General features: G+C 42.4%; 1 protein-coding gene across 3 annotated transcripts in view; it reads left to right on the top strand.

The window, feature by feature from the left end:
- Positions 1–14,544, top strand: part of GALNS (galactosamine (N-acetyl)-6-sulfatase) — a 48,804-nt gene that overhangs the window by 11,191 nt on the left and 23,069 nt on the right. For 2 of the 3 annotated variants that reach the window (XM_057402216.1, XM_057402215.1), the window contains exons 8-11: positions 411–550; positions 2,052–2,155; positions 8,280–8,416; positions 10,946–11,048. In XM_057402216.1, the coding sequence (XP_057258199.1) occupies positions 411–550; positions 2,052–2,155; positions 8,280–8,416; positions 10,946–11,048 (484 nt within the window). Of the gene's footprint in view, positions 1–410; positions 551–2,051; positions 2,156–8,279; positions 8,417–10,945; positions 11,049–11,930; positions 14,050–14,544 lie in introns of those variants that run through there. The other variant, XM_057402217.1, reaches the window with a different exon arrangement.

The raw sequence follows: 14,544 nt of genomic DNA, 5'->3' as shown, positions 1-14,544 counted from the left end.
AAGAGCTGTCCAGATATTGGGGGCCCTGCTTCTGAGAGTGCAGTTACAAACCAGCATCCATAAGCAAAAGTATGTTATTAGCTTCAAGTCTGTGGCAAAGTGACTTTGCCTGTATTTGAGAACTTCATAGCTAAATCTGTATCAGTCATTGGTCTCTGTCCAAGAGTGGCTCACATCTGAACAAATTCTGACTGTTAATACCCAAGAAAGCCTGCTCTCTGCAGGTAAGAGACACAGGGTTTGCAGTGGGAAACTTTATTAACAGTACCTGCTGCATAAGAGAACTGTTTCTGCAGCACAGGCATAAATTACATCCCCTAGAAGCATTGTGGCTGATTGCAGTGTACTATGCTGTGTGACACTTTTCCTCTTTTCCTGCCTGTAATGTTTTGCATCTGTTTTTGCCTTAGATATGGGGATGCTGTGCGAGAAATTGATGATAGCATTGGAAAAATCCTAAAACATCTTCAGAAGCTGGGTATCAGTGAGAATACTTTTGTGTTTTTCACCTCTGATAATGGGGCTGCTCTCATTTCAGCTCCTAAACAAGGTGAGTCTCAGATGAGCAAACCTGGGCTGGGGTTGTGAAATCAAGGCTGAAGTCTCTGTGTCTGCAGGAAAACAGACATGTACTTGGGGTTTTCCTTTATGCAGTTAGGAGAAGTCTCAAAACAAAACGTTTATGCTTAAGGTTAGCTTATGTTCATTACTTCTGGTCACTGCTGGGGGAAGTAACCTTGGCTGAATGTACTTTTGGCCTAACCCAGTGTGGCTGTTCACATATGTGCACTTCCACTTTGTGTTCCTCTGTCAGGGGTGAATATTCTTCAATTTATTTAGAACCAGGCACAATAACTTAGCAGGGTTCTTACTCTCCATCTGCCAAACGCCTATTTCAGTTTTCTGAGTAATTACAGAGAGTTAGAGTCTCTCCTTTAGCTCACATGGAAAATACCAAGAAGAAAAACTATAAGGGGCCTATAAGGATGCTGGGGAGGGACTCTTCATTAGGGACTGCAGTGATAGGACAAGGGGTAACGGGTTCAAACTTAAACAGAGGAAGTTTAGATTGGATATAAGGAGGAAGTTCTTTACTGTAAGGATGGTGAGGCACTGGAATGGGTTGCCAAAGGAAGTCATGAATGCTTCATCCCTGGCAGTGTTCAAGGCCAGGTTGGACAGAGCCTTGGGTGACATGGTTTAGTGTGAGTTGTCCCGGCCCATGGCAGGGGGTTTGGAACTGGATAATCTTAAGGTCCTTTCCAACCCTAACTATTCTATGATTCTATGGTTCTATTTTTGTTATTCACAAGTCTTCTTTGTTTAAATGACTGTTTCTGTCAGAGTCATTGCAAATTGATTTTATGACCCACTCTCTTCTGTTTGGAGGCAGGCTGTCTTGTGGTTATTGGACCACAGAGCAGGGAGTATCCTGAGTTACGATTTCAACTGAACCACTGTGTTTGACTTTGTGTGACCTGGAGTCAGTCGCAAGCCCTTTCTGTTTGTTCCTCAGCAAGCTTAGCTACAAGGTTGTGTTAAAAACCCAAACATTCCTGCAAAGCAGTTGCTATCACTGAGAATGAGCATTCAGGGAATGCACGATTATTTTTCTCTCTCTTGTATCTGCATCTAATACTGCTCTAGTACTTTACATGGATTATGAAAAAAGAAATACTGTTTCTGCCTGAAAGTGTCAGATTTCCTTTAGTTCCAAACAGCAGTTAACATCCTTAAAGGGAAGGAACATGCCAGTGAACTATTTTCTGTTATTTTGGCTTTTGTTTTTTACCTTTGTTTGGTTGATAGCAAGTTGTGTTTAACTGTCACTTTGTCCCTGTGCTGAAGACACTCCTAGAATTTCATCACAAACTGATATTTAAAAACAGAGCCAAACCAAAACAACAACTCTGGACATGTTATTTGAAGAAGCATTCAAGCAGAAATGAAAGTTCATTTAAAACTAGCCTAGAAGTTTCCTGGTTTACAGGGTCCCTCTGAAATATGATGTTGGCTTATTGTGGGGTTTATGGCTTCTTTTCTCTCTTTAGGAGGAAGCAATGGTCGTTTTCTGTGTGGCAAACAAACCACCTTTGAAGGCGGCATGAGAGAGCCAGCTATTGCTTGGTGGCCTGGACATATACCTGCAGGAGGAGTGAGTATCCACTTTTAACAACTCAGATCAGTCTTAAGTGAACTGAAGTGAATGGGGTGGTTCTTGCTGGGTTCAGTGGGCTTGGGTTCAGGCTTTTAACACGCCCGATGTGTCAGTCCAGACACTTGTCTAAATAAGGACCTGAATGCCCCACACCGAGAATTATGCCATTCTTGTTCATTATTGCTGCTTTGCAGCTAGAGTGTCCATGATCAACATCTATGAGCACCAGGTGGTCTGGTCTTTTTGTGTTCCTGATCTATTTAAACCCTTTACTCTTTTCAACCACAGTATTTTTAGTGAGTTATGTGTTTGAACAACTTGTATAAAGACATGTTGCTAATGTGCGTCCCAGTGTAGAGCAGGAGCTTGTTGCCTGCACCCACTCTCTGTGCCCTTAAGTGTCAAGTGCTTTGATACTCAGCTCTTGCTTTAGTGTTTGATAAAAGTTCCACTCATGGAGGTCCAGATACCAGACTACTGCTCTTGCCTGCCTATACACAAATTTAGATATGATCACTTCAGGATAATCCTCCAGTGGCACTACCAGCCTCTCTTGTCCCAGTTCTCATTAAAGAAGGATGCAATCAGTTCTTCTGCAGGCAGGGTTCACAGTAAATAATACAGGTTCCCTCCCCTTTGTGAGCATCTCTCATCCCTGAAGAAAGTGATACTTCATTAGCTGGGCACTGTGCTTAAGACTGCAAACTATTAATAAATAAAACATTTTCCTAAGTTGCATTCCTTTTCAGTGGTTTAATTGAGTCAGGATAATAATAATTTATCACTTCCATTTAGGAGGAAGCCATCAGATAGCTTAGATCTACAGCTGAGGGCAGGAGGGTAGTTTGGTTTCATAATTTTTAAAGGGTTCACAAAACCTACCAGGGATGCTTTATTCTTTTTTTAATTTGAAATGAAAACAATCTTTTTGTTTAAATTTAAACATTTCCATAAAGCCTTTAGAAGCCAAGTACAACAGCCTTGGGCTAGCATATGAGAACATGAAACTGAAGCTGACTGTTTTGTTTTCCTTGTCCAAACTAAATAATGTGCTAAAAGTAAACATGCTTTATAAATGGGGACAAGTAAATACCAAATTTAAAAATTCTTTCCATTGTAGTAACTCTGAGGATAATGAAGAACATGTGTAAAGAAATAATTTTTCTTATTTTCTATTTTCGAACTGTAACTGGCTGGTACCCCTCTCCCAGGTAGTCTTTTAGCATGTAGCACAGCGGTGAAGCTTTACGTGCTGCAAAACGTTCTCAGTAGCCTGGTGTGATGCTTGGCTTCCTGCTTGAGGCCACAGTTGGAGCTGCTGTTTGAATTCCTGTGAGCAGTCATTTCTGTGGAGTTAACATGTTTGCATAGGTGGGTGGACTGACCTACGCTGTGCTATCATGAGCCTATGCATGCTCAGTGAGCTGGAGAGTGCGCTTCAGGCTTATCAGGGCAGGTATGCACCCAAAAGTCCCCACTCCACCACTGCTATCATCATCCTTGGCACTTAAGCACATGCTAAACTTTAAATCCATCCTACCCTGGGCTCCAGTTCACAATACTGCCTGCCAAACGTCTGCATGTGCAGGTGTTACGCTCCCAGATGTCCTCTTGGGCTCCACTGAGGTACCTTGAGAAGCCTGTTCTGACCTCTGTCCACGGGATGTGCTGCTTGGCTCCGAGATAGACCCCATATGGTGCTACTGATAAGTAAATACATGATAGCTACTTATATGTCTTTTCTGCTTTGTATTCTTGCCATCGAGGCTCCAGCACTGGTACATACAGCAGCACTGACCACAGGTGAGACGTTTGGCAACGCTTCTGTGTAATATAGCACACACTGTGTTGGTCTGTAGTTACTGCTTCATAATTGCCTCTTTCACTGACATAGTAAGTGAAGAGACATGTGTCTGCTAGTTCATTTTTGGCTTTCTTTTCTGCGTCTTACACAGTCTGTAGCTTCAGCATCTTCCAGACTGCAAACTTAAACCAGTCAGCCTAAGGCCTGAGTAGCCCAAGTAGCTGTAAAATGTGGGTAAACCTGCTTCAGAGTCTCTCAATGCTCTTTCTTTTCAAAAGACTTGAAGGAGACAAAGGCTTGGGAGCCATGAACCTGGGTGGAAGCAAAAAGCTTCTCAGGAGTGCCAAGCACAAAGCTGAAGGGTCAACTCCTCCTTCCTGCGCTGTGGTTGCTCCCAGTGCAGTGGTTGTTCTTTTCCAGCCATGGACCTTTTGAGAGCAGGCAGAGGGCCAGCGACCATTTCAGCTGGCACAGCTGCAGCCAGAAAAAGAAGGCTTCTGTCTCTGGCCACTGAAATCCAGTTATTGGGTGGGAGGCTTATTCTGCTGATGGGATCTGGCAGTTTATTAATAATCTCAGTGATATATAGTGTTGGGTTTTTTTGTTTCTATTAAAAGAGTACATTTGTCTGCTTAAATAAGGGAGTAGCTTTTATTTAGACAAAGAAGTTAGGTGACAGGATTGTGAACACTTGACAGGATATCGATAGAGGTTGGGATAATTGGTGCAGTTGGCAGATTTGCAGGTTTTTTGGAGGAGAGGGATGCCTCAGGAGTGCGTGTTGCTCTTGGCATCAACATTCAGTAAATTCTGGTCCCCTGTCAGGAATATTTATTCACACACAAACAGCCTTTCTGCAGTTTCCTCCTCAGCTACGTTTTCCAGGTGAGTTCACAACAAATCAGCATTTCAAAACTCCCCGCATCACATCTGCCTTCTGGAAGGATCCAGCTGGAAAAAAAGCCCATCGTATTCTGTTGGTATTTGAATCCTCCTCCTCTCTTCCCTCACCCTCCTCCCCTTCCTCTCTCGTGCCTGCTTCCTGAAGGAGAAAAGAACATATCAACCCAAAGACAGCATTGCAACCTTTTCTTCACTATCTCCCATGGGGCGCAAATTGAAATTGAATTAGACAGGGATATCAGGTCTGCTCGCTGTGATAACTGTAAAAGGATTTTATTTAAAAACACCCTGACATTTGTTCACCCAGTTTCAAATATTTAGCTTTCCTCCTTTCCATTCCTGGCGGGGGCGACTTTATTAATTGTCGCCTTTGATTCAGAGTTAAAGCTTGGAAGCACTGATAACAGCGGCGGTGACTATTTCTTCTAGCGGCGTGGCCCACAGCAAAAGGATTTCATTTTCTTAAAGACGTTATGTGTATACTGAGAGTTTATTAAAAAGGAGGGAAGGGAAGGAGGGGGGGGAAAATCCGTTCTTCCGTGTGTAATACCAGCTGTTTCTCACTGATACGAGCAATATCTGATCTCACTCTTTTTTATATATTATTTATTTTCTCTGGGCTGTTGCCCTCTCTGGATTTTTCTTTTTCTTTTCTTAAAAAAAAACTGGAAAGGCAACCAGAATGAAAGAGCACTGTTGACAGGAGAAAATGGTAATTTTTTTTTTCTTTTTCTCTGAAAAACACTTCAAAGTTTTATATAAATATTAACCTTTTTTTTTTTTTCCCCCTCCCCTTCTTCAATATGGTGCTGCAGAGCACAGATAAATCCAAGTGGCTGTGGCATGGGCATTTAATTTCCTTAAGAAGTTTTCTCTGCTTCATGGAAAAATGTTGTCTGAGACCAGAAATGTAATTGGATGATTAAAGAGAGTCATCTACATCTGGTTATGGTTAATAAGGGCCAGTACAAGAAGACCATGGTGGCCCCACAGGATTGTCACAGTGCAGTGTATAAATTGGGTGATATTAGAGGCACGAGTCTCGGGTCAGCGATTGCCTCTTGCTGCCTGTTATCAAAAGATTGAGGCGAGGGAATGGAGTGATAACAAGAAAAGTGCCTTTTGGACTTGCCTTATAAATGTGAGAGGTCTAATTACAAAAAAATCTCTGTTTGCCCATCCGCTCCTGACGTAGCAGTTGTCAGGGAGCAGCCATGTGCCAGATCTCCTCTTTATTAGATTTCCAGCTCTGCATATGGTGTTCTGCTGACCCCACAGCTCTCCTAAGGCATGTTCTGGGTGAATTAGCTGGCAGATGAGCCTACGAGGGACTGAGCATCTTCTCTGAGATGCTGAGTACTTGTAATCCCCTCTGACTTCAGAGGGAGTGCAGCATTCCCCGTGCCCATGGCTGATGAAGCTATCCTGCTCTGTAAGGAATGAGCTGATGGTATGGGATGCTGTTTTTTAGTGTGTCCTTTCTGAGTGCACACCCAGGAACAGAGAAGAGCCCGTGCAAGTCAATGGTCCAAGGAGAACATAGCACTGTCCCACAACTAATCACATAGGTGACATATCCACCTACGCTTCTTCCTAGTGGTCCACATTTGCCGAATGGCCCCAGTAAGAAGCAGGGTTACCCTTTGGACAGCTTAGTTCTGTTTCTGTCTTCACAGCTGTGTATCAAAAGATTCCCATCCTCTTCTCGATGTGGAGATAGAAATTCATCTATAAATCTCCCTTCTGGGGGAGATTTGTGAGCTCATCTCTACTTGTCGCTGCCTCCAAGGACAGGCTGAGCACAACCTCTTTCAGGCTGCCAGCTGCATCAGTGTTCACAAATAAGGTTTAACCTGAAATGGCTGAGACCTCCTGAAACACCTATTGATCTTGGTCAACTGATCCAACTGCTTTCCTGAGCAAGGATTTTCATGGTCAGGTTTCCTCTTGTGCTTTTAGAGCTTTGCACTTCGATTTCTTCTTAAGAGTTGTGGAAGTATTCTTGCATGCAGCCTTAGTATTATGTGTTTCTGCCAACACCTTTTGATGAATGGGAGCCATTAAAATTTGAAATTACTGTAATCAAGGAATGGGATATTGTAATGTTAAACTGGTAATTAGTCTCTTGCATATTGCTTTCTCCAGTTTCTTTTTTTTTTTAAAAAAAACAACTTGTTAATTCCTCCTTTGTGTTCACTTTTTTCCAGCCTAGCCTCTCAATAAAAGGCTTAATGTCCCAGCAAAAATAGCATTTTCCCTTTAGTTTTTTCTCTCTAGAGCTAGCATCTCACAAAAATTAATTTATCATGTTATCATTTGTTGTCGTATTTAAATAATTAGTGTCAGCTGACAGGCTGGGGGTCTGTTTGTGAGTAGAAAGAGGATTCAGAGATAAAAAGTCTTTGATAGTCCCAGTATGGTAATGTTCACACTGACATTCGCAACGCTGCTGCTACGACTTGGATTTCAGTCAGAACGTGCTTCTGTACTTACAGATGTGGGCTTGTATCAGATGGCTTCTTGTTTCTGAACAAGTGCTAAAGCTGAAAAGGCTCTTTTCGTGTTGCATCTTGTGCTGGTGCATCCTGGTGCAAAACAGCTTTGCTCTTGATTTGAATGTGTCTGCTTTAATTTGGTGTGTCACCAGCTAATTAAACATTCTACAACAGATAACCGTAGCATGCCACAAGAAGGGTGGGAGTAAAGATTCAGAAAGAATCAGAACAGACTTTTTAGGTTTTTAAAATATAAATAATTAAGACCATAGAGATGAATATGGCTTCCAATTAAGGGGAAAAAAAAAAAAAAAAACCAAGAAAAAACAAGAGGAGGAAAAAAAGCTTGCACATCTTCATTGGAGCCAAACCCAGATGTTTTTCTCCCTTATTAAAATATATTCTAAAAATACCACAACTTTACAGTTCTTGAATTGTTGGAAATGGTTTGCAGATGAAGTCATCGGGCTCTTTTTGTTATTATCCATCTATCCCTGTGCTTTCTGGGAACTCTCTCAGGGTATTCTGGACTCCAGAGATGACCTGAAGAGGGAACAAATCAAGGACTCTTTTTCTTGGTTTAAGTGCTGATTTTTCAATCTACAAATGAGATGGAATTTGCTGCATTCAAGTTGAACTCTGTTAACACATACTCCTGTAAAAAGTGAAAAGAAAGGGAAAATAATACTGGAAATGCAAATGCTCCCTTATTAGAGGAAGAATATGGATCATCTCCTTTATTATTTTAATAGGGGGGTTGCTGGTGACTGCAGCACTGTAAAGGGAGACATCCTCAAAACATGCTCAGCAGAGAAGGAGGCTCAGGAAGCAATCCTTGTGTTTTGGTGGAAACCAGCCTTTTTCGCTTTGGCTTTTCCTGAAGGTCTTGTTGCAAATGTGTCTCTGTTGTTTTTTTCAGGTCAGTCATCAGCTGGGCAACGTGATGGATCTGTTCACCACCAGCCTCTCCCTGGCGGGACTGCAGCCTCCCAGTGACAGACAGATTGACGGCATCGACCTTTTACCTGCCATCTTGCAGGGCAAGCTAATTGACAGGTTCGTTATGAGCTCTGACCCTTGCATCCTGACTGAAGCGATGCCACATTTGTTTGTGTGGGGTTTTCTACAGAAATATTTTATAAACAGAATTGATTCATCTTTGCTCCCGCTCCGTGAGGTGGGGGAGCACCAGAGCTTTGTGCTGTGTGCCGGTGGAGTGAGCAGAGGTGGGATTTCCTGACATGTGGCATGTTGCCATACAGCGGAGTCTGGGGACAGGTGAAAACGTCAGGGGGTTAGCAGGGATCTCTGCCACAACATATGGCAATAGGGAAGATAAAAGCCTGAGAACTGTAGCCTGGGTAGGGGAGAATACATTATTTATACTGGAAAAACATGCAAGAGTATGCTGCGTCTTTGTAGTCCCTGCTTGAGAGAGGCTGTGGTGATGTGGAAGCCCTCCTCCTCCCAGGGTCCTGTTTCTGTGAATGCTTTTGCAAGCATAGATTTGGGTTAAATATGTGAGATCTTTATGAGCACAGAGGAGCGCTGTCAGCTGTGGCATACAGGCACTGAGATCTGACAGCAAACATCCTCAGTGCTCTTATTGGAAGGGTCGGAGGTCAAGAGAGGTCTTGTAGTTGTGATTTTGAGGAGGAATTTGGCAGCCTGTGAAATCTGAATACAATCATATTCTTTGCGTGTGACATAGCAAGGAAACATATGCATGGAAAACATACTTGAGTTCTTTCCTCTGTTGGGTGCGAGCCATTGTTCCATAAAATTGCTTTTGTGCCTGTCAGGCAAGGAGCATGCCTACAGCATTACCTGAGAGCTTACCCAGGGGCTGCCATGAGGCATTGCAGGTTTCTCAAACACAGCTTACCCCATCTTTACTCCTGAAAGTTTGTTGAACTTCTCTGTTTTAAAAGAGAAATCCATTGCAGTCACCAACCCCTTGGAACTGGTGCTGTTTTTGTCACTCAGGGCACAGCAGGGGTTTTCATTCCCCACCCTCCCAAGACCGGACCAGGTCACGGTTCCTACAGCCCCCAACAACTTTCCAGTTGTGTTCTTTTCATCTTGAAAAGGGAAAATGGAATGGGGGGAAAAAGAAATCAGTAATAGCAGAACTTTGAGTACAAGCCATAACCCTCTTTCAAAGATGGGAAGATATAGTTCTTTTTGATTGAAACCATAACCTTACACCTTCAGTCAAAAACACTTGTCAAATAGTGAGGTTTTATGGCAAGGAAAAAGGAGGCTGTCATGCTTTGTGGCATATGTGTTTGGGTTTTTGTTAATGGGACTGCTTTAGATCAGGTTGTGCACTCTGGCAGATCTCGAAAGCTGCCTTTATTTCATGGGATTTCAGGTGCATTAAGGATGCAGGAGTGAGCACTTTCCCCTTTGTTCACAGACAGCTCCTGGTGACAAAGGAGAAAAGCTCATTGTTTGTGCAAGGAACCTGCAGGGAAAGCTACAGTTTTAGAACAGAAGACATCTAAGGCTACTCCTGTCATTCAGATGTGAATATTTTAATCTGATCTTGTGTTTAGGGACTGTTTTTTTCAAGATAGTATCACCAGAGTGAGTACTTTTTGCTAAGTGGCATCTCTGAATGAAAGAAAGGTGTATGTACCCTACAGACAGCGATAAACAGCTTCACCATCTCGTCCTGTCAGCAGCCTGAAACAACTGGAGAGAAATGCTAAGTCTGATGTACTTTGGTGATGAGCTTCACCTGCAAATCAGACCTTTCTCCTGCAGATAGCTCCTTTCAGTAGAACTTCATACGGTTCCCCCCAAAAGACAAGAGCACATTACTGGGGAGGCAGACAGGGACATTGCATAGGACGCCCAGGGAAAGGGTAGTGCACATATTCAGGTGCAGACCAAATGCTCGGAGTGAGTTGCATTTCTCAAATGTATTTTTAATTAGGAAAACCTCCGTGGAAAAGTTGGGGTTTTGACTGGTATGTTTGGATGTGCAAAGGGAGGTTTGGGCAGGGGATGGAAATGGACAAGAGTTAAAAATAAAGCTTGTCTGGCTGCCAGCTTTTTCCATATGGAGTTTTTTCTGAGATGTCATCCAGAACAGGCCAGCATCTGGTGTCCTCCCTGGCCACCCTCTCCACATGACACTAACAGCACATAGCTTGGTGCTGTGTAAAGAGGAGACTGAGCATCACAGCGTCTGTGAATCCCTGTTTCTCTCTGGCACACACACACGCTGCTCCTGAGACATTTGGTGTTTAAATCGGCACGCTCTATAGGAAATAACAGGGTCTGATAGTTCAAGGATTAACAATCACTGGCAGCCAAGCTGTATAATGTTTCATTCTTGCACTGTGTGAGCTCTCAACTTGATGAACACTCTAAAAAATGTTAATTGAAAACCTTGCAGAGGAGACTATTAGGAGGCAGCCTGTTTCTGACTGATAGCCGGAGCGGAAGTCAGACGCCATTAAAGTGTTTGTCTCCCTTATCACCAAGGCTGCTGCGGCACTGGTGTTTCTCATGCAGCTCTGCTCTCCTTCTCAGGCCCGTATTCTATTTTCTCAGGCCCTTATTCTATTTTTTCAGGCCTATATTCTATTATCGTGGCAACGAGATGATGGCAGTGAGAGTCGGGCTTTACAAGGCTCACTACTGGACCTGGAGCAACTCTTGGGAGGAGTATAGCAAGGTAACAGGACAAAGACCTGCACCCTGATCTTGTTGGTTCTCCTGGGGAGAAATAACCCTTTAAGGCACAGTTTTAAATTGGGGAATGTCACTGTGCACTTGCAAGACAGCCTTTTATTCACAGCCTCTTAAGAGCTACTGGGTCTGCTACAAAATCTAAAGAGACTGGTGCCATAGCACCCCCCTATTGAAATCAGAGACAAGCAAAGGAGAATGAGCAAAGCCCGAGTTGCTCAGAGAGGTGGTCCTTTTTATCAGCACTTAATGCCCCTTAATATCAAGCAGCTTTCCCTGCTGAATCCCGAGCTTTCGTATGTGCCCTCACAAAGTTTTGAGTCCAGTGCTGAATTGACCATGTATCTCACCATTTCTAGTATAAAAGGCCTAGTGCTCTGAACTGTTTAAATGGAATAGGAGTGGGTTTGCTGGTTTTCTGTCCTGAAAGGGAGAAGGAAAGCTGTAGGAACCACACAGTGGAAAGAACAGCAGTTGTTGAGAACAGTAGAATACATGTGTTTAATCTGTTATCAGCACCTTTGCAAACCCATATCACACTATAAGATGTTTTACAGTTTATTTGCTGAATAGGCACAGCTTTTGTAATTTCCTGGCTGATATTCTCACAATTGGATGCTAAGCACTGTTATTTTTCTTCTTTTGTATCCTTCTTGCCTCAGACTTGGGTACTGAACTCTGGGGCATTCCTTGAATGGCAGGTTCACACATGTGCCTTGCTGATTATACCTTTAGACATGAACTAAATGCATTATGGCACAGCTCTCAGCAGTTTTGACAGCCGGCTGGTACTGAGGAGGGATTGTTTGTATGATTTATTTTTTTATGTCTTTTTTTTTTTTTTTTTAACTTGTGGTGGGTCCTCAAGGCATCACAGGTGCAGAAGTAAGTGCTGATGACATTTGTGGATATAAAAGTGCATGGTTTCTTTCACTGGGATGTCCTGAGGGTAGAAGGAAACATCAGCTCTAAGGGAGTCATTTACATTCAGGGCTGTAAATATGTGCATTTGTTTTTTTAAGACTGAAATGCTCCAGGAGTCAAAGTTTCTGTTTTACATGGAGTGAGAAGGAAAGTTGGCTCTAGAAATGCATCACACACTCTGTCTCAGTGCTAATTTTACGCAGCTAAAATGAGATAATGTATTTGTCTAGGTTAGTATGTGAGTAAAACCCATATATCACATGTGGCTCAGCATGGAGGATTTTCCCTCTGTGCAAGAGACTGGGAGCTTGTGTGTACGTGTGTATAGGTGTATGGATGGGGTCAGAGGGCTGCGTTTCCCATGTGCATGGGAGATAATGTCACACATGAATAACTGCTCTTCATTGAAATACAAGCACATACACACGCTTACATACCTAGCTGAGAAATAAATAAATGTCTATGCTGATCTAAACTTATTTGTACATGTCTGAATATGTGTGTAACCATGATAATAGAATCAGAATGGGGACCACTCATTTCAAAGGCTTTCCTACTGTGAGCAATGGCAGTTGTGCAATTAGGGAATATTTATTTCTTTCTAAGTCTTTGTTTAACTACTGTCTGATAAAAGTCAGCAATTATACTGTACATTAGAGAGATGATTAAAAATTCACTTGCTTTCCTGCAGCTTGTATCGCATGTGGTTGATGTGGGTAAAATTGGAGCACATTACTGGACAGACTAGCCATTAACAACATGCAGAGGAAGCTGAGGCTAAAATTTGCTCCGACTCTCCTCATGTCCTCGAGCCATTAATTTCAAGGCTTGCAAGTTTAAAAATAGAAATAAATCAGAATGCAGAACAGTTCCACAGTTCTGAGTCCTGTTTTAGGAGTTTTGTAATCTCACAATACAGTCGCCTCTTTCAGTGACTCTGGTGTTCTCAGCTGTATTGATATTGGACTACAGTCACCCTGCCAGAATCCGAAAGGCCAATTTGTTTGCTAATTTCATTTGAATAACATATTTATTTAAATGCATGCATGTCTGTGGCATTAGGAATTCTGATTGTTGGCAGGTTTGCTTTTCAATAACTTTGATTTCTGGTCCCAGTAGAACTTCAGCTAATGAGGCCTTGTTAATTGTATTATGTTTAGCATGAGTCCTCACCTTCTTGTGAATCCAATGTGATGATTTATTAAACTTTCAAACATAAAATTCTCTATGCCTGAAGGCCCAAACTCAGACCTGGAATAAGCAAATGTATCTGGTTGGCATGGCATCCATTTGAAAGAGATCTGAAGTTGGCCTGAGGTGTCAAAACAGCTGCCTGCCAATTTTCAAGAGGTTTGTTTTATGGGTAGTTGAGTATCTCACTATTTTGACAGATACATGGCACATTTTAGCCAAAACTCCTTTCGCTTCCAAAATTCCCTTGTTAATTGGCAGTGTGGGAAATCATTGATAAAGAAATCTTGCTGTGTTTTTAATCCACACTCTGTGCATTTTTGTTTGACTTTTAGATGAAATTATACCATTAAAGCAGACAGGACCACATTTTCATGCTGATATTGGAAAATGTGAAATTGGTGCTTGTCCTGGGTCTGGTTAAGACTACCGGTGTCTTTCAGAATTAGCTAGAAAGAATGGGTGCAATTTTGGCCTCTAAACTGGAATACTATGTATGTGTTTAAAGGCAGCATAAGTTAGTTAAGTAATAAAATATGTATACACAAATAAAAATGTACCAGAGAGACGCAGCTTACAGAAAGCAAAGCCTAGGAAAGCAGAGCAGGGATATGAAGGCTTCTCTCCATATGGCACTTGGAATATCTGGAAATATCCCATGCCAGCAGTAAACAGGTTTAACAGTTGTCTCAGGCTCCCATGACATTAACGTGCCCTTACTGGTCTGCATCCTCTATCTTACAGCCTGGGATTAAAATTCATCAAAGATGAAGTGTGCTGTTCTGCTCTTCCTATTGTTTGTTTCTTTTTAACCCCCCAGGCAATTCTTATTCTAGTCTGAATCCCATAATAAAATCTTGTTGCTTGTTGTCTTTCTCAGTGCTCGAGGATACCTTGATGCTGTCTTTTCTGCCGGCTTAACTTGATTATGTGGGTAACTTGCATTCTTGACTGGTTGCTCTCTTCAAGGCAAAAGGGAAAGGCTCACTCAAGAGAAGCCAGTGAGAGTAGGCTCTCTGTGGGACATTTTTCCATAGATTGCATAGGTTGCTCATTTGGGTCTGTTTAGCTAGCTTCCAGCTCCTTTCATATAGCTGGCTCGTGTTTACGTATTTGGACATCTCTGACATTAAAGAGGTAAATGAAAGGGAGCAGAGGTAAATGAAATGGGACAGAGGTAAATGAAAGGAAACTGTACTTAAAAAAAAAAAATATTTATAATTTTAAATAGGAAAAGATTTTAAAATAGTTTGGTAGAGGGAGAGAAATCTTCCCCCTGCACAGGGGCTGACTCCCTGTTGCTCTAGGGCAGGTGGATATCAGTCTGTAATCATTTCCACCATCACTGACCACTTTTCTTCTTGTAC

The sequence above is a fragment of the Pezoporus wallicus genome, unplaced genomic scaffold, assembly GCF_028554395.1.
Source record: "Pezoporus wallicus isolate ANWC-B61680 ecotype Strahan unplaced genomic scaffold, APGP_CSIRO_Pwel_v1 contig_13622, whole genome shotgun sequence".
Lineage (NCBI taxonomy): Eukaryota > Metazoa > Chordata > Aves > Psittaciformes > Psittacidae > Pezoporus > Pezoporus wallicus.
The sequence above is the reverse complement of the archived record's forward strand: the minus strand, read 5'-3'. Positions and strand labels throughout refer to the sequence as shown.